Here is a 21,545-nt window from a genome sequence, read left to right as displayed (position 1 = left end):
TTTTACTTGCTGTGTTGTATTTACTTCGCCACCATGGCCTTTTTATATTTTTATTTATTTATACATATATTTGTTTGCCTTCACCTCCCTTATCTCACCTCACTTGCTCACATTGTATATAGACTTTTTTTTTTTTTTTCACTGTATCATTGACTATATGTTTACTCCATGTGTAACTATGTGTTGTTATGTGTCGAACTGCTTTGCTTCTATCTTGGCCAGGTCGCAATTGTAAATGAGAACGTGTTCTCAATTTGCCTACCTGGTTAAATAAAGGTTAAATAAAAAAATTAAAAAAATTCAAAGCTCGATACAAATGAAATGTATTATTATTATTATTACTTTGAATCAATGATTTTATGCAGCAACTGAGGACCATTCGATCAACAGGGCCCGGGAGAGTGCTGTGATATTCACCTACTGAGATCAAAAGATCCCACAACGGATCCCACTATTTACATGTCACCATTACAATTCTGTTGTTTTATCACCTCTGCCTCTTAAAGTCTGAGTATGTGAAACACTTTTCAGTCCACTGCACTCGTTCAGATTTAAACGTGCAATGAGATTTGGCTTAACGTAAGAATGTCATGGACATTTCAAAATTCTAATGTTTAAGTACTTCTGTATAGACTTTCCTCTCTGGGCATATTGCAGAGAAATGTTCTGGGAAATAGCGATACTGGATCGGATTCTGGGCTCCAGCTCCTATTGTATTCAGGGATTTGGCACTGCACTGGAACAGTCTCTCTCCCCCTGAGAGGATATGGAAATAACCCCTTATTAACCAGGCTATACTGGAGCAAGACCAGTGTCCCTTTATAGCCTCAAGTATAAAGTACCAGACATACGGTATGACTCATGAGGCTGTCTGATCTCTGATGTGTCCGTTTCATCCAACGGAAATGGGACAAAGATGCATGTCTGATAGTGCCTTGAAATATAGACGGTATACAATTAACAAAGTGGACATTCATTGTCCATTGTTCACTTAGAATATGATGAATATTTTGTATTCTGGGTTAAGATGCACATCTGATAATTCTTTTAAAAAGAGACGGTATACTGGACCATAATTGAAGTCCAATGCAATGTTCCCTTACCTATATTCTTAGAAGAAAAAAACTCTCCCTATTTGGAACCTAAAAGTGTTCTTTGGCTGTCCCCATAGAATATTCCATAGAATATTTGAAGAACCCTTTTTGGATCCATGTAGAACCCTTTCCACATAAGGCTCTACATGGAACCCAAAACAGCTCTACCTCGAATCAAAAAGGGTTCTACCTGGAACAAATCTTCAGTATTCTGGGTCAAGATGGACCTGTGGAGGCCTGATACTGAGGAAGGAGATTGAAAACGCCCTTAGATAACTGTTGAACCCCCAAACCCCAACACCCCCAACTCGAAATCCGTTCCCCTCCCATCCTCTGGCAACGGGTATCATTTTGAATCTGCCGCAGGGATGTCAGGGCCGCCCTCATGCATGATTAATGATGATGGTTTCCTGATAAAACACTTCAATATGTTGTTTCATATCGCCAGCCATAACCATAACCCTTTTCTCCCTCCGCCTCCCCCTTCTCCCTTCTCCCTCCCTCGTCTACGAGTCCCCCTAGAGCTCATTTACTGTGATTACCAATAACAATAACACAACCATTATCTTTTATTATGGCGTTCTCCCAGGACCCAGCCAGCACGCCGACACTTTGATAAAGTTACAAAACAGCTCCTATTTCAACCGTTTGCTTGTTTTCTTGGCTCAGGACGTAGTAAATGTGGCGTTTCTGTTTCCGTCCGAGACGTAAGTACAAATAAATGGCAACAGTCCTGTAAATAGATGATTAAGCGTTGAAATTGCCTGAAACAGTTTTATGGCGGGGCACTGGAAAAGCTTGCTTATAGATACCAAGCCTGCTGTTAGATGTAAGTGTTGTCTTACGTTACAGTGTGAGGGCCAAACTTGAGAAGGTTTGTTCTGTGATCAAAAAGAATACTTCAGCCTCTAGAGAACTAAACCTTATGTAGCCTAGTCATTAATTCCATTTCATGTTCATTCTACTACAATGGCAGTGGTCAAAACATGATGAGTAGTACTTTATCCTGTGATTAGAGATTTTTTGAAAAAAAAGTCTAAATTTTACAATCCAGAAAGTACCAGACATGTTAAAGGCCCAATACAGCCGTTTTTATCTCAATATCAAATCATTTCTGAGTAACAATGAAGTGCCTAACTGTGATAGTTTTCATTTGAAATGGTCAACAAGAAACAAAAATAGATTCTTAGCAAGGACTGTCTGGGTGTGGTCTGAGTGGGAAAGGGAACAATTATGTTATTGGCAGAGAGGTTTAGAACTCTTTCTTATTGGTCTATTAACTCATTTACCGCTTGGTGATGTCACCAGGCATGCCAAAACTCCATCCCAACAAAACAGACTGAAATTTCAGGCAGTCTTTTCAAACAGCTTTTACACTAAAGGGGCATTATCATCATTTTCACAATTTTACAGTATTACTCCAAACCCATAGTGTGAAAATATATATAAAACACAGAAAAATGTAGTTTTTGACTACACTGGGCCTTTAACAATTGCAAAAATGCAAGTGCTTAAAGGAAGTTTTCAATAGATGCTACTACAGCACACATGTTTCCGCCGAGGAAGACTGTGCATTCCAGAGTGGCTACGTTTTATTCCTACGGAGCCGGACTGACCCCGTTTCACCTACAGTAGCATGGCTCATCTGTAACCTTGAACGTCTCCTCTCGGGGTCTTGCGTTTATGATGTCACAAAGGCCAGTCGTTCTGGGTTTATAACAGTCGCTCTCCCGGAGAAAGTTCTAATCCAGCTGTAGGCTAGTCAACCCCCTCCTCGTAAATGAGTGTGTCCAATCTACCCACTGTGTTTCATTAAGAACAGACCACATCAATCCAGGTCCCTGCGCACCACGCGCTACTTCAGGGAACACGGCACAGTTAAAGGACCTCACAGCACACCAGTGCTCACAAACTTAACACCAGCCCTGTAGTCGCAGACCACACATCCAGACCTCTAGTCATAGACCACACGTGAGACCTCATGAGACCTCACAGCAGACCGCACCGTAGACCTCACAGAACCTCACCCCTGTCACTCATCAACCAGACACTCGTCCAGTACATACAGTCCAACTCTGATACGTCGAGCACAACAATACAACATTTGGGAAACAGGATATTGGAGTTTTTTTGGACCAGATGAATTGGAGTGTTAAAGGAAGTGCTCGGTCATGCTAGATCCTGTTGTAGTCGATCCAATGGTGAAATAGGGGGACGTAGTGGGGCCAAGAGTGCATAGCAGAAGGTCTGAGGAGAGGATAGATGAATGGACAGACAGAAGTATAGATGGGCAGATGAACAAGACGACAGGAGGTAGAAGCCAAGGAGAGTGGGAAGGATTCCAATGGGTGGGACAGGACGAGAAAGCAGCCTCGTGAAGGAAGGGTTTCAAACTCTTTTCATCGTCTGCCTGAAGACCGGAGCTTTACAAAAGCAAGATGAAGCGGCACCACTGGAGCAGACTGGCCTGGCGCTCCTCAACGAATCCCAGGCGCAGAGACAGAAAAGGACCCCACCCCTACAACTACCCTCCCCAGCCAAACCCGCCCAAACTACTCCCAACACAGCTCTATATCCCTCTATATCACCCCAATGACTCCAATCATTCCCACTGAGATCTGAGGAATCGCGCAATGGATCCCAAAGCTGCCACCAGTTTGCATTTCACCATTCAAATTCTCTGTTGTTTTATCACCTACCTCTCATAGTCTGAGCTTGTGACTCTTCGCAATAGTATTGATGGAACTAAGGCAGTTTAGATCTATACTCCAATAAGTTCCTTCCATAATTTCCTTTCTTTCATGCCCACTGATCTGAGGAACTAGATTTGTGAGAACACCATAGTAGACACCTACAGTTTCTTTACCTTTGGGTCGTTCCACCAATTAAGTACCTTTAGGCTAGTGCAACTTAGTATAAAAATAATAATAATAACAACATTTTAACGTTCTGTCATAAAGAGCACATGTTCAACTTAATACATTTGTGGGGTCCTCATGATGATGTGGCAAGTGACACTTTGCTTCTTGTAGTCAAATATCTTGAAAACCTTACTGCTGACATGCAAAACATTTTGGGACTGGATCAACAGTAGACTAATTAAAAAAATACCAAAGATAGTTTTTCAGTGGAGTTTTTCAGAGGAGTTTCCCTTTAAGTGCCAAATAAAGTACCAGGGTTGAATGTAACAAGTTTGAGGATTTTATCTTAAATCAGCCATAAATCCCCTTGTGACAGGGGGAATGAAATCTTGTTGTGTGCAACAGGAAGGGGCAATTGAATGCAGGCTTCACTGAGAAATTGAAATTCTTAAAACATTTCTAGCCTGTCTATCTATGGGTAGCAGGGTTGACGTTTTATGCTCGACCCGCTCAGTTTTCCACCACAAAACACCAGAAAACATACAAAAAGAGTAGAATTAGCTCACCTGCCTTCACACTATAATTTGACGAGCAGATGTTCAATGTTTCCTTTGAATAAAAAAAGGTATTGTTTTTTGCCATATTAAAATGAAAGTTCAGTTCACGTAACAGAGTTGACCTTGAAATGAGGGACAGACGTAAAGGAATCACTTATCACATGAAAGTAATAATCTTCGGAAATGAGTTTGTCAAAGCAACAAAATAACTAGGGCAGAGCTAGGGACTTACAATGATGGTGAAAACCTGGAGAAATGTTGGGGTTAAGTGGGTTAAAATCTTCCAAGAAGTCACAGAGGATGCACGTCCTAGCAAGTCTTTATATTAAACATCAGATTTATTTAATTTTACGTGGTCTATATTAAATGGCACTTTATTTAATATAACAGGCTTTTAAAACGCAAGTTCTACTTAAAATATCAAAGGGATGCAAAAGGTACTCTTTTCGTGGAACGACCCTATTAAAGGTAATGGAGTCAAGGCTTTAAAATGCAATATTTGTGCACAAAATCCAATTAAAATATCAAAGAGAGGCAAAAGGTACTCTTTTTGCGGAACAACCCTACTGTATTAATGGTCATGGAGTCAAGGACAAGGTGAAAATAAGTGTTCCAACACAAGCCATGTTTGGTGTGGAGCAAGGTTAGGCCAGTTCCATTTAAATTAAGTCAATTCAGGAAGTAAACTGAAATTCCACATTTTTCTCAAAGAGATTGGTATACAGTAACAAATTATTCCAACACAACCCACATTCGGTGTATAGTAATACTATGACCGTTACCAGTCCAGACTGAGAGAGCGCCTCCTGTAGGACGGAGGTCTATCCAGTGTAGTCTTCTCAGGTTTGGTCTGCCGCTCTTTTAGGGACAGCCGGTGAGTGAATTTGGATATGCTCGACTCTGGCCTGGATGAGGGAACACAAATACACACAGAGTCAGTATTTAGTCAAAAAAGTAATCAACAGATGAAGCATAAATCTCTAATATTATAACGATTCCCTTGAAGGACTATCGCTTTCTGAGAAAGCAGTGATCACTCACTGTTGGGAAAAAGAAACAGTGAGGTCTTCATCTCTCTGTATTAGGTTGGCAATGTCCCAGTTCCTCCTATCTGTCTAAATTAAAAACGGAACATTTTCATATTTCTTCTTATTCATCACAGGCTGATTAGATGAGATTCAGCTCTGGTAATATTGCTGTGGTAACAGCATGGGGACCAATCAGTGCTTTGAAAGCAATTTGGCATCAAAGAGTTGCACTCACAAGAGCCCCGTTTATACTTGGTTCTAACATTCTTCCTTTGTCATGATCTTGTCCACATTCTGATTGTGCCAACATTTTGTAGACAGGTGTAGACGATTAAAAGACGCAATGTGAGCTGATTTCGATCAGATCTTTTAAGTGTAAACCAGCCAGATCGCTCAAGATTGATTTACAAATTGGACATCTGTCCATGTTTCGACCCCAACCTAGGGGTGGCAGGTAGCTTAGTGGTTAGAGAGTTGGACTAGTAACTGGAAGGTTGGAACATCGAATCCCTGAGCTGACAAGGTAAAAATCTGTTGTTCTACCCCTGAACAAGGCAGTTAACCCACTGTTCCTAGGCTGTCATTGAAAATAAGAATTTGTTCTTAACTGACTTGCCTAGTTAAATAAAGATAAAATATCCTGAAGATGTTGCAAAATGCCTTCAAATTGGACACTAGGGGCAACAGTGAGCACTACCATCAAGTAGGCTGGGGTGTTGTGGAAGGGGGTGGTGGATGGATCTAATCCCATGACTATTAAAAACAAGTGTCTACCACTGGGATTGAATGCACAACCTTTGGATCCACCTAGCAAACCAAAATTGGTTCTGTGAAGCTTCCCAGAGCATTCGTTAGGTCGAGGCAAATCTTTTCATAATACAAACACTGTCCAGTCGTGGTGATAATTATAGAAAGTTTGTATAAAACATTCTGCTGATGTTGCAAGACGTTTCCTAGAACACATTTAATCTGTCCTTTAAATGTTCCCAGAATGTTTCATTAGGTTGTGGATGAGAACAATGTGAGGACATCAAAAAAGATACCGTATGTTCCTAAAACACAAACACTGTCCAGTCGTGGTGGTAATTATAGAATGTTTGTATCAAATGTTGGGGCCTCACAGGTACTATATTTAAACTAAAATAAAGTAATATTCTGTTAATATATTTTCAATTCATTATTTCACACATTGTACCTGTGGGCTGCCCCTCATAAGAGGAAGCAGAAGAAAAAAGAAAGAAAACGTTACAAAAGGTACATAACTACAGTATTGATCAACTACAGTATACAAACATTTCGACCCCAACCTCGCATCCCATTCCCCCAACATCACCCAGCCAACATGTCTACATCCAACCCCCAATAGCCAGAAGGGGGAGCCATGGGAAGCATTGAACTACAGAAATTCAGCCGTGGCAACATATTCATTTTGACAATAGATATTCTGCCAGTTAAAGCTGCAATATGTAACTTTTTGGGCGACCCGACCAAATTCACAGAGAAATGTTAGTTATAGATCTGTCATTCTCATTGAAAGCAAGTCTAAGAAGCAGCAGATACGTTCTATGTACGCTATTTCTATGCTTCCCATTCTTAAGTTTTCTTTGTGCGTCTTTTACTTTCGGTTTTGTACATCAGCTTTAAACAGTTGAAAATATAATATTTTTGGTTATGGAAAATATATTTCACAGCGGTTTGGATGGTACAATGACTCTGAACAACCGTCAAACTCAACTCTGGACCTCGAAGCCAGTTCCACTGCATTTTTTTCATTGTTGATCTCTAATCAGGGACTGATTTAGACCTGGTGGGTACAATTAATTATCAGGTAGAACAGGAAACCAGCAGGTTCCGGACCTCGTAGGGTATAGTGCATATTGCACCTTTAAAGCAACTGGGATGTTATTCCATCTACTGAGGTCGGATTGAAATGATTTGAGCGTTCTGCAAAAGCTTCTGGCAGAGATATGACCATTCTAGTCTGTTAAAAGCTTTTTCTGCATCGAGAGATAATACAACCCAATGAGCTGTTGTTTCGGATGAAGCATTTAAGATATTTAATAGTCGACGGAGGTTATACGAGGAGAAATGTTTTTTAACAAACCCGCTTGGGTCCGTGTGGACCAATTTGGGTATGTCTCGAGACGGGATGACAACATTTTGGAAAACAATTTAACACGCAATATCTGTGTTTTGTAAATGATAGGGGGAGATAGTGAGAAGACTGGATGGCATCCTTACCTTTTTTGAATAAAAGCAACATTTGTGCTGTATTCACATCTCTCCCAAATGAAACTTTGTGAACAGCTGTGTCAATCATTTCGAGCAATAGTGGACCTAATTGGTTCAACATTTTTCAAATAGACTTTAGGAGGAATCCCATCCAGGTGATGTGTCTTTATTCATGCTATCCAATGCCCTTTTGAGTTCATTGAGAGAGATTTGGGCACCCAGTGAGGCGGCTTCCTCTGTTGAGAGAAGATGAGATCTTCATTATTTTAGAAAGGACTTCTTAGTCTGGCTTGGTGTGGATTTACAATCAGATGTGTACAGTTCTTTATAGAAGTGGGAGAATCCTTTATTGATTTATTTGGGTTCGGATAATAATTCCCCTGTTTCAGATTCAATAGTCGCTATGTGGGCTAATTGATCATTACCGTGTAGCTTGTTGGGCAGTAAACGATTGGGACGATTACCATGGAAGTAATGATTGAGTCTAACTCGATGGATAGCAAATTCTGATCTCTGTCTTATCAATAAATTAAGTTCTGTCTTGACTTTGGACAGAGTAATTGGTGCCATTTTTTGTTACTTTTAGTTGACATGAGTAAGAGTCCCTACTCTTAGTAATATTATCAGATGGTAGCCTAGCGGTTAGAGCATTGCACCGGTGATCACACGGATCCTCAACACGGGGAGCCCACATAAGTGCATCCTCAGTCCTCTCCTGTACTCCCTGTATACACACAACTGCATGGCCTCGCACAGTCCCAACTCCATCATCAAGAGTGCTGACGACACGACAGTAGTAGGCCTGATTACCAACAATGACGAGATGGCCTACAGGGAGGAGGTATGCACTCTGACGGCGTGGTGCCAGGTAAAACAACCTCTCCCTCAACGTCAGCAAAACAAAGGAGCTGATTGAGGATTTCAGGAGGAACCAGGCAGGGCACGCCCCCATCCTCATCAACGGGGCTGCCGTGGAGACGGTCAAAAACGCAAAGTTCCTCTGCAAACACGTCTCAGAGGAGCTGAAATGTTCAAACCACATGGACACTGTGGTGAAGAAGGCACGGCAATAACAATTCAACCTCAGGAGGCTGAAGAAATTCGGCCTATCCCCAAGGACCCTCACAGTATACAGAGCACCATCGAAAGAAAACTGTCAGGCTGCATCAAAGCCTGGTACGGCAACTCCACCGCCACTGACCGCAAGGCTCTAGAGAGGGTGGTATACTCAGCCAAAAACACCATTGGGTGTACACTGCCTGCCCTCCAGGACACCTACAACACCAGGTGTCACAGGAAGGCCAAGAAGATCATCAAGGAACTCCCGAGCCACGGCCTGTTCTCCTTGCTTCCATCATTCAGACGCGGGCAGTATACAGTAGGAGCATCATTGCAAAAACTGTAAGACAAGCCAATAGCTTCTACCCCAAGACCATCAGTTGCTGAATAGCCACCACTAGGCAGCTACAGGGCCTTCAGAAAGTATTCACACCCCTTTTCCCACATTTTGTTGTGTTACAGCCTGATTTTAAAATTGATTAAATTGAATGGATTAAAATGTCTTGTCACTGGCCTATACACAATACCCCATAATGTCAAAGTGGAAATATGTTTTTCGAAATGTTTACAAGTGAATAAAAAATGAAAAGCTGAAATGTCTTGAGTCAATAAGTATTCATCCCCTTTGTTATGGCAAGCCTAAATAAGTTCAGGAGTAAACATTTGCTTAACAAGTCATATAATAAGTTGCATGGACTCACTGTGTGTGGAGTAACAGTGTTTAACATGATTTTTGAATGACTACCTCATCTCTGTACCCCATACATACAATTATCTGTAAGGTTCCTCAGTAATTGACCCTGCCCCCACCCCCCCAATTTACATTGATCATTGTTACTGTTGTAAAAATGTATATATTATTATTTCATTCACTTCTCTTTTTGACCTGCACTGTTGGAGCTTAAGAATTTGAAGACTCTGCAATTACAGTGCATTTGGAAAGTATTCAGACCCCTTCTCTTTTTACACATTTTGTTATGTTACAGCTTTATTCTAAAACCAAGCCATGAGGTCGAAGGAATTGTCCGTAGAGCTCCGAGACAGGATTGTGTCGAGAAACAGATCTGTGGAAGGGTACCAAAAAATGTTTGCAGTATTGAAGGTCCCCAAGAAGACAGTGGTCTCCATCATTCTTAAATGGAAGAAGTTTGGATGCCAAGAGTGTGCAAAGCTGTCATCAAGGGAAAGGGTGGCTACTTTTTTGGTTACGACATGATTCCAGGTGTTATTTCATAGTTTTGATGTCTTCACTATTCTACAATGTAGAAAATAGCAAAAATAAAGAAAAACCCTTGAATGAGTAGGTGTGTCTAAACTTTTGACTGGTACTGTATATATATATATATATATATATATCTATATATATATATATATATATATATATATATATATATATATTTGCAGACACTTATCCAGAGCGATTTACAGGAGCAATTAGGTTTAAGTGCCTTGCTCAAGCACACAGACAGATTTTTCAGCTAGTCGACTCGGGGATTCAAACCAGCGACCTTTTTTGGTTACTGGCCCAACACTCTTAACAACTAGGCTAAGTGCCGATGGGGTTAGTACTGAACACTAACCCCATCGGCACGATCTCCCCGCTCATTTCCCACTTCCATCCCATTTCCATTCACTATTTCCTGAACTCCATCCCAAACAACAAACATATTTTCCAGTGTGAATCATGTGAGAGGGTGTGGGAATATCGTCAGACGGCAGCCTAATTGATGGGAGATTTGGCCGGACAGGGGTTCACCCTGTGAACCCGGTGGCAGGTAACCTAGTAGTTAGAGCATTGGGCCAGTAACCGAAAGGTTGCAAGATGAATCGCCGAGTCGACAAGGCAGACCGAGGGCGTCTCAGGGAGAGTTGGGAAACGCAAAAAACACATTTCCAATTCCCTCATGCGTATTAATACACACTTGTACATGTGTGAAAGAGCACCCACTAAATTGTTCTTATTACACTGCTAAATTAGTGCCACTGCTTGTGCCCGCCAAGTGCCAAGTACTATGGGGGGACTCCAAAACATAATTTACATGCTCCATATTCATAAAACAAAATGGTACTTTAATAATAATTGTAGCCACTCAATAAACTATCAATATAAAGGCCAACATTGACCCGTTGAAGAGATGTCTACAGGGTCGTGTAACGAGAGGGAAAGGGCCAACTTTTTTTGTCATCGATAAATAATGACAGCCAATGATCTGGTTAGAGGTAATAGGACGGCCAATGATCTGGTTAGAGGTAATAGGACGGCCAATGATCTGGTTAGAGGTAATAGGATGGCCAATGATCTGGTTAGAGGTAATAGGACGGCCAATGATCTGGTTAGAGGTAATAGGACGGCCAATGATCTGGTTAGAGGTAATAGGACGGCCAATGATCTGGTTAGAGGTAATAGGACGGCCACCCTTTGCTTTTGATTGTTTGTCGGCACAGTGGTTGTCCTTTAGGAAACTCCTGTTGTAGGGAGTTGAGGATAAATGTGTGTTTTTGTGTGTGCCTGCATGTGGTGGTGGTAGGGTTATCAACAGAGGGCCACGTTGCCAGAGGGGACTATCTGGTTCCTGCAGTCCCTCCTCCTGCCACCATGCAAACTTGACTTTCTACCCCTCCTACAGCTGTTCCTCATGACATCACCCAGAACGTGGGCACCCTGTGATGATGTAATCCCATTGGAGGGACCTTCGAACCCAGCCTTACTCTGTGTGTGTGTGTGTGTGTGTGTGTGTGTGTGTGTGTGTGGGTGTGTGTGTGTGTGTGTGTGTGGGTGTGTGTGTGTGTGTGTGTGTGTGTGTGTGTGTGTGTGTGTGTGTGTGTGTGTGTGGTGTGTGTGAGTTTGCAGAGGGATGACCTCGATTTAATCTACCTGTTCTCCACTTAATCAAACTGACGTTGGGAATTTGTCCCTGTGATGTTATTGGTTCTGTACTGTATGACCCCTGACACAGACTAAGGCTCATTGGTTCGTTCCCCCTGGACCAGGGCTTCCAGGACAGGCCTTGAGTGCCTAAATTTTGTCGATAACAACCAGATATGGCAGAGTGAAATATATCAGTATGTCTGACACACACATTCAAACAAAGAACACAACACACACACACACACACACACACACACACACACACACACACACACACACACACACACACACACACACACACACACACACACACCCACACACACACACACACACACACACACACACACACACACACACACACACACAAAGGCTCTTTTCTCTCCCTTGGTACAAGAGTGCCTTTGTTGAGATAGACTCAATGGCTTGTGTAGTGATACGGACAAACCGTTCACCTCTCTCTCACAAACTTAATTCCTTTCAGTCAAACACACCGACATGGTTGTCATAGAGCACACTCCCAGTTGCTGCGAAAAACAAAATGTCACTTTCCCTCTCTGTTCTTCTGTTACCATGGCAGCAATAAAGTGTTCTGATTCTTCCGAAGCATCCCGTGTTCACGACTGTAGGCGCTCTGCTAAAGCACTGATTGTTCAGCTCTTCTATACTCCTTTCACAAAGCCTATCATTATCAGTGCAGTTTCACTTCGCTTAGAGCTGTAGGTAAGAGCCTGTTACTGGAGACCGATTGTAATTGGATAGTCAGGGTTTAAGCAACTAGCTTCCATTCAAAACTAAACGTTGAATTAACAGAGTTCCCACTGGGCAAGAACTGGATGAATCAACGTTGTTTCCACATCATTTTTCAATGTATTGTGACCTAGAATCTATGTGGAAAATGCATTGGATTTGCAAAAAGGCATACAAAAAATAAACACAAAACGATTGTTTGAGGGTCGAATTACAACCACAGAATTATGTCATCATGGTAACCAATTTTCAACATAGACACACTTTATATAAAATATGTCAAATTTGTACCTTTGAAACAACGTCAGATCTTCAACATTATATCCACCATCAGACAGCATCTCCTAGAGAGCTGATCAATCTACAGCTATCCATTTGGTCTCCCATCCAGAGTTATTACTAACTACTACCAACGTACTATCGTGAGAATGATTATTGAGCGATCTATTAATAACTAAATAGATTCACTGTTGCTATCGAAGTCATTCCAAAGGGTGGGTTTAACAGAGCAAATAAAATGTAAACATTCTATGAGTCATATATCATCAATTATACTGTTTAGGCCTATCTAGCATTTGCGAAGTCATCAACAGCTATTGTTTCAATTCAAACCAGGGTTCAACTAAAAATAGACCATAGAAATAGGCCTAGGGTTTCAAGCTTAGGTTGATGTCAAATTTAATCTTCAAGTTAATAATGTAAATTCAGAAAAAAAGGAACAACCCTTTTTCAGGACCCTGTCTTTCAAAGATAATTAGTAAAAAATCCAAATAACTTCACAGATCTTCATTGTAAAGGGTTTAAACAATGTTTCCCATTCTTGTTCAATGAACTATAAACAATTAATGAACATGCACCTGTGGAACGGTCGTTAAGACACTAACAGCTTACAGACGGTAGGCAATTAAGGTCACAGTTATGAAAACTTAGGACACTAAAGAGGCCTTTCTACTGACTCTGAAAAACACCAAAAGAAAGATGCCCAGGGTCCCTGCTCATCTGTGTGAACGTGCCTTAGGCATGCTGCAAGGAGGCATAAGGACTGCAGATGTGGCCAGCGCAATAAATTGCAATGTCCGTACTGTGAGGCGCCTAAGACAGCGCTACAGGGAGACAGAATGGACAGCTGATCGTCCTCGCAGTGGCAGACCACGTGTAACAACACCTGCACAGGATCGGTACATCCAAACATCACACCTGTGGGACAGGTACAAGATGGCAACAACAACTGCCCGAGTTATACCAGGAACGCACAATCCCTCCATCAGTGCTCAGACTGTCCACAATAGGCTGAGAGAGGCTGGACTGAGGGCTTGTAGGCCTGTTGTAAGGCAGGTCTTCACCAGACATCACCGACAACAACGTCGCCTATGGGCACAAACCCACCGTTGCTGGACCAGACAGGACTGGCAAAAAGTGCTCTTCACTGACGAGACGTGGTTTTGTCTCACCAGCGGTGATGGTCGGATTCGCGTTTATCGTCGAAGGAATGAGCGTTACACCGAGGCCTGTACTCTGGAGCGGGATCCATTTGGAGGTGGAGGGTCCGTCATGGTCTGGGGCAGTGTGTCACAGCATCATCGGACTGAGCTTGTTGTCATTGCAGGCAACCTCAACGCTGTGTTGTAACAGGGAAGACATCCTCCTCCCTCATGTGGTACCCTTCCTGCAGGCTCATCCTGACATGACCCTCCAGCATGACAATGCCACCAGCCATACTGTTCGTTCTTGTGCGTGATTTCCTGCAAAACAGTAATGTCAGTGTTCTGCCATTGCCAGCGAAGAGCCCAGATCTCAATCCCATTGAGCACATCTGGGACCTGTTGGATCGGAGGGTGAGGGCTAGGGCCATTCCCCCCAGAAATGTCCGGGAACTTGCAGGTGCCTTGGTGGAAGAGTGAGGTAACATCTCACAGCAAGAACTGGCAAATCTGGTGCAGTCCATGAGGAGGAGATGCACTGCAATACTTAATGCAGCTGGTGGCCACACCAGATACTGACTGTTACTCTTGATTTTGATCCCCCCTTTGTTCAGGGACACATTATTCCATTTATGTTGGTCCCATGTCTGTGGAACTTGTTCAGTTTATGTCTCAGTTGTTGAATCATGTTATGTTCATGCAAATATTTACACATGTTAAGTTTGCTGAAAATAAACGCAGTTGACAGTGAGAGGACGTTTCTTTTTTTGCTGAGTTTATATGTTTGATTCACGTCTCCATTTCATCCAAAAATCTAAGTTAAGGAACAGGACTAAATCAAATCAAACTTTATTTGAAGTGCATTTAAAGTTTGATTTGATTTAGTCCCATTCTTTAACTTAGATTTTTGGTTGAGATGGAGACATTTCAATTGTTAATTTGTAGACAAACTGGAAGTAACGTCAGACTCAGTCAATGAAACAAAATATACATCTCTTTCAAATGTTGATATTTGGTTGCGTTGACAACCAAACACAATTCAATACCACTTTTGCAGTAAATAGCCTATTAACTTGTCGACAAGATAACAAAATATATCCTAGTATTAGATACATCTCCTTTAAAATGTTGAAATTTGGTTGCTTTGTCAACCTAACACAACTCGATATACCTTTTGTAATACAGCAAATATCTTAAAGTTACAAACTAATGTAACTGTTTTTATTCAACCTTACAATTAGTAACTCATCCATGGCCACATTTTGCGGTTACTGTAAATATAAAAGTATATGTAATCATAGAAAAATGTGCATGTTCAAGATACTGTAGCATGCAAAAGTCACAGGTCCGTAGAGGTCTTCACAATATAAATATCGGTGCAGAATCTCGAACAGCATTGATCACTTGCACTAGGTACTTTTAATGTCATCTCAACTACAATCCAGGTCATTTGGTCAGATGAAGATGAAGCACATTGATAACACATTACATTGTTGTATACCGTGTAACACGTTGCATGGACTGACTCTGTGTACAATAACAGGGTTTAACATTTAACATGCATTAAGAATGGAGCTATATACAGGGAATACTAGTACCAGATCAATTTGCAGAGGTACGAGGTATTTGAGGTAGATACTGTATGTACATGAAGGCAGGGTAAAGTGACTAGGCATCAGCATAGATGATAATAATAAGTGTAAAATAAAAAACAGAGTAGCAGTAGAAAATGATGAGTGTAAAACTATGTGTGTTTGTGTGTAACGTGTATGTGTGTTTGTGTTGTGTTGGTATGCGTGTGTCTGTGTTATGTGTGTGTGCTTATGTAGTGTATGTGAATGTGTGTGGGTTTTGTGTGGGAGTGGCAATGTAGTGTGTGTGAGTGAGTGTGTATGTGGTGTGTATAGTCTAGTGAGTGTGAGTAGGGTCAGTGCAAGATAGAGTCAGTGCAGATAGTTTGGGTAGCATTAATTTACTATTTAGCAGTCTGGATATTTAGCGGTCTTATGGCTTGGGGGTAGAAGCTGTCTCAGAGGGGCTTGCAGAGTGGTGCAGCGGTCTAAGGCACTGCATCGCAGTGCTATCTGTGCCACTAGAGATCCTGGTTCGAGTCCAGGCTCTGTCGCAGCTGGCCACGACCAGGAGATCCATGGGGCGGAGACAATTGGCCCAGTGTCGTCCGGGTTAGGGGAGGGTTTGGCCCGGCCAGGATGTCCTTGTCCCATCACGCTCTTCGACTCTTGTGGCGGGTGTTTCCTCCGACACATTGTTATGGCTGGTTTCTGGGTTAAGTGGGCATTGTTGTCAAGAAGCAGTGTGGCTTGGCTGGGTCCTGTTTTGGAGGACGCACAGCTCTCAACCTTTGCCTCTCCTGAGTTCGTACGGGAGTTGCAGTGATGGGACAAAACTGTAACTACCAATTGGATAACACGAAAAAGGGGTATAACATTTTTTTGAAAAAAAAAGCTGTCGAGAGCCGATTCTCCGGTACCATTTTCCAGATGGTAACAGGCTTGAGTGGCTGGAGTCTTTGGCAATTTTTCAGGCCTTCCTCTGACACCACCTGATATATAGGTCCTGGGTGGCAGGGAGTTCGGCCCCAGTAATGTACAAGGCACTAAAATAATACTGCAAAGAATGTGGCAAAGCAATTCACTTTTTGTCCTGAATAAAAAGTGTTATGTTTGGGACAAATCCAATACAATACATTACTGAGTAACCGCTCTCCATATTTTCAAGCATAGTGATGGCTGCATAATGTTATGGGTATGCTTGTAATCGTTAAGGACTGGGGAGTTTTTCATGATAAAAAAGAAACAGAATAGAGCTAAACACAGGCAAAATTCTAGACGAAAACTTGGTTCGGTCTGCTTTCCACCAGACACTGGGAGATGAATTCACCTTTCAGCAGGACAATAAGCTAAACATGAGGCCAAATCTACACTGGAGTTGCTTACCAAGAAGACAGTGACTGTTCCTCAGAAGCCAAGTTACAGTTTAAATTTAAATCTGCTTGAAAATCTATAGCAAGACTTGAAAATGGTTGTCTAGCAATGATCAACAACTAATTTGACAGAGCTTGAAGAATTTTTTAAAGAATAATGGACCCCAGGTGTGCAAAGCTCTTAGATACTTACCCTGAAAGACTCAGAGCTGTAATCACTGCCAAACGTGATTCTAACATGTATTGACTCAGGGGGTTGAATACTTATCTAATCAAGATATATTAGTGTTTTGCAAATGTTATAATTTTTCTTTCACTTTGACATTAGAGTGCTTTGTGTAGATCATTGTCAAAAAATGACAATTCCATCCATTTTAATCCCCCTTTTAACGCAACAAAATCTGTAAAAAGTTGTGAATAATTTCTGAAGGTACTGTAAATGGTGGAAAGTGCAATGAAAACCCATTTAGATGTTTTTCCATTGGAATTTGTTGAATTCCCAATGTGTTATCACTATGCTTAAAACCAGTGGTGGAAAAAGTACTGAAAAGTCATACTTGAGTAAAAGTAAAGATGCCTTAACAGAAAATGACTCAAGTCAAAGTGAAAGTTACCCAGTAAAATACTACTTGAGTAAAAGTCTAAAAGTATCTGATTTAAATGTACTTAAGTACAGTGGTAGAAAAGTACTCAATCGTCATACTTGAGTAAAAGTACAATGTAAAAGTAAATGCTTTACATCAAATTCCTTATATTAAGCAAACCAGACGGCATGATTTTCTTATTATTTTTTAATTACGGACAGACAGGGGCACACTCCAACACTCAGACATAATTTACAAACACAGTATTTGTGTTTCATGGGTCTGACAGATCAGAGGCAGTAGGGATGACAAAGTGTTATATTGATAGGTGCCCTAATTCTGTCCTGGTTGAGCATTCTAAATGTAATGAGTACTTTTAAGTGTCATGTAAAATGTATGGAGTAAAACGTACATTATTTTCTTTAGGAATGTAGTGGAGTAAAAGTAAAAGTTGTCAAAAATATAAATACTAAATACTAAAGTACAGATACCTCCCAAAAATACTTAAGTAGTACTTTAAAGTATTTTTACTTAAGTACTTCACACCACTGCTTAAAACCATCTAAAAGCACAACCAAACTTTTGAGTGGGTGAATAAAGATTGAAATTTCATTGATCAACGTCTCAACCAAAAATGACCCACGTTGAAATGACGTGCTGTGCCCAGTGGGTTGCTAGTGTTTTTGTTTAGCTTGGTAGTAGCGGTATGAAGGTCACACAGCACCAGTTGAACACCAGCAGTATTCCTCAATGCACTAGAAACACATGTGTATGGTGTGTTGTCATCAGGAACGTGCACAAACCTTTCAGGGGGAAAGTGCTCAAAATGAAAACACTTTGTTGACTTTCATAATTAATATCTCAAAATTCATAACATAACAAATGCCTCTGTAGCATAGGCCTATTTATTTATGGAACAACACACACACTCATCATCACAAATGAGCAAGCTAGTCACAGCGCCTCCTAAACCCATGATTTGACATCGGGTAAAGAGGGTGAGCTATCAGCTTATCGTTGATGTTGATGATTAATGTAAATCTGCTAGTTAGCTAGCCCGATTTATCTTCAATGCTCGTATCAAATAATTACTTCATAATATAATATTTATTATCTTCTTACTCATAATATATGGCTGGCTGACTAGAGGCTTGTGTGGATACAGGTACAGTATGTTATCGTAATGTACTGTTAAATCAACGTTTCTTTGGAATTTACGGTAACATACTGCACTTTTTTTACAGTAACTTTCAGGTAACTGGCTGCCAGTAAGTTACCGTAAAAACAACAGGATTATATATATTTTTTTACAGTGTAGAATGTAGAATACTTGTGTTGTTACTTCCCTGACACACATGTGCAACCCGACTGAAGAAGGGGTTGAGTTGGGTCGGAAGGTTCGTTGACGCAGTCTTTCTGCCTCTCTCTGCTGAGTTTATCAGCCAACCAGACTGTATATTGATAATGATGTAGGCTAAATCAAGTGTTATCAAGTATGAATCAAATGTTATGTTGCTGTGGCAGTACTGTTGATATTTAAACTAGGTAGCTAGCCACACACACTTGACCGGTGACCTCATCTCTCAAGCAATACATGTTTGGATACCGGGCGTGCACAATCTCTACAAGGCAGACTGGGAAACAGGCATATCTCATTTACATAAGTATTCACACCTCTGAGTCAATGCATGTAAGAATCACCATTGGCAGGGATTTTTATTTTGTACAGGCTTCCTTCTTTTCACTCTGTCAATTAGGTTAGTATTTTGGAGTAACTACAATGTTGTTGATCCATCCTCAGTTTTCTCCTGTCACACCCATTAAACTCTGTAACTGTTTAAGTTGGTTGTTGATCATTGCTTGACGGCCATATTCAAGTCTTGCCATAGATTTCCAAGCCAATTTAAGTCAAAACTGTAACTAGGCCACTCAGGAACATTCAATGTAGTCTTGGTAAGCAACTCCAGTGTATAATTGGCCTTTAAGTTATTGTCCTTCTGCAAGGTGAATTTCTCTCCCAGTGTCTGTTGGAAAGTAGACTGAACCAGGTTTTCCTCTAGGATTTTATTATGTGACATTATGTGACTTGTTAAGCACATTTTTACTCCCAAACGTATTTAGCCCATAACAAATGGGTTGAATCCACCTTTTTATTTTGAATTCATTTGAAAAAAAATCTAAAATCACAATTCCACTTTGAGATTATGGGGTATTGTTTATTTGTATTTATTAGGGATCCCCATTAGCTGCTGCCAAGGCAGATACTCTTCCTGGGGTCCAAACACATTAAGGCACTTACATTACACATAAAACTAAAGATAAAACAGTACATATATCATATAACATTATTACACCACTACATATCTACAATACAAAAAGTAATACACCACCATACAACAATATTACAATGTACGTGTGTGTAGAGTGTGTGTACTAGCGTGTGTGTGCGTATACATGTGTCTGTACCTGTGTGTGTGCCTCTTCACAGTTACCGCTGTTCCATAAGGTGCATTTGTATTTGTTTTTTTTATCTGATTCTACTGCTTTCATCAGTTACCTGATGTGGAACAGAGTTCCATGTAGTCATAGCTTTATGTAGTACTGTGCGCCTGTTCTGGACTTAGGGATTGTGAAGGAACCTGCTGGTGGCATGTAATGTATCTCAGTCCCAGGATTATGCTGCGAATAGTCTATGTGCTGGGGGGGGGGGGGGGGGGAGGCTAGGGTCAGTCTGTTATATCTGGTGTATCTACGATCTATCATGGTGTCCTGTGTGAATTTAAGTATTCTCCCTCTAATTCTCTCTCCCTCTCTCCCTAACCTCCTGGAGGACGTGAGACCTAGGATCATGCCTCAGGACTACCTGGCCTGATGACTCCTGGCTGTCCCCAGTCCACCTGGTCGTGCTGCTGCTCCAGTTTCAACTATTCTGCATGCGGCTAAGGAACCCTGACCTGTTCACCAGACGTGCTACCTTGTCCCGGACCTTACTGTTTTCAACTCTCTGAATGTTCGGCTATGAAAAGCCAACTGACATTTACTCCTGAGGAACAGACCTGTTGCACCCTCTACAACCACTGCTTATAATTTGACCCTGCTGGCTATCTATGAACATTTGAACATCTTGAAGAACAATTTGGCCTTAAATGGCCATGTACTCTTATAATCTCCACCCGGCACAGCCAAAAGAGGACTGGCCACCCCTCAGAGCCTGGTTCCTCTCTAGGTTTTTTCCGAGTTTCCTGCCTTTCTATGGAGTTTTTCCTAGTCCCCATGCTTCTACATCTACATTGCTTGCTGTTTGGGGGTTTAGGCTGGGTTTCTGTATAGCACTTTGTGACATCTGCTGATGTAAAAAGGGCTTATAAATACATTTGATTGATATACAGTTGAAGTCGGAAGTTTACATAGCCAAATACATTGAAACTCATTTTTTCACAATTCCGGACATTTAATCCGAGTAAAAATTCTCTGTCTTAGGTCAGTTAGGATCACCACTTTATTTTAAGAATGTGAAATGTCAGAATAATAGTATAGAGAATTATTTATTTCAGCTTTTATCACATTTCAGCTTTCATCACATTTCCAGTGGGTCAGAAGTTTACATACACTCAATTAGTATTTGGTAGCATTGCCTTTCAATTGCTTAACTTGGGTCAAACATTTCGGGTAGCCTTCCACAAGCTTCCCACAATAAGTAGGGTGAATTTTGGCCCATTTCTCCTGACAGAGCTGGTGTAACTGAGTCAGGTTTGTAGGCCTCCTTGTTCGCACACGCTTTTTCAGTTCTGCCCACACATTTCTATGGGATTGAGGTCAGGGCTTTGTGATGGTCACTCCAATACCTTGACTTTGTTGTCCTTAGGCCATTTTGCCACAACTTTGGAAGTATGCTTGGGGTCATTGTCCATTTGGAAGACCCATTTGCAACCAAGCTTCAACTTCCTGACTGATGTCTTAAGATGTTGCTTCAATATGTCCACATCATTTTCATTCCTCATGATGCCATCTATTTTGTGAAGTGCACCAGTCCCTCCTGCAGCAAAGCACCCTCACAACATGATGCTGCCACCCCCGTGCTTCACGGTTGGGATGGTGTTCTTTGGCTTGCAAGCGCCCCCCTTTTTCCTCCAAACATAACGATGGTCA

At 41.3% G+C, this 21,545-nt stretch overlaps 1 protein-coding gene across 1 annotated transcript in view; it reads right to left on the bottom strand.

Annotated features, from left to right (window-relative positions):
* ankfn1b (ankyrin repeat and fibronectin type III domain containing 1b) overlaps positions 1-21,545 on the bottom strand; it is a 261,710-nt gene that overhangs the window by 62,243 nt on the left and 177,922 nt on the right. The window contains exon 5 of the mRNA XM_070448333.1: positions 5,295-5,417. Coding sequence (XP_070304434.1) covers positions 5,295-5,417 — 123 coding nt within the window. The remainder of the gene's footprint in view (positions 1-5,294; positions 5,418-21,545) is intronic.

This window comes from Salvelinus sp. IW2-2015, linkage group LG18, assembly GCF_002910315.2.
Source record: "Salvelinus sp. IW2-2015 linkage group LG18, ASM291031v2, whole genome shotgun sequence".
Taxonomy (NCBI): Eukaryota; Metazoa; Chordata; class Actinopteri; order Salmoniformes; family Salmonidae; genus Salvelinus; species Salvelinus sp. IW2-2015.
This window is presented reverse-complemented; position numbering and strand designations above follow the sequence as displayed.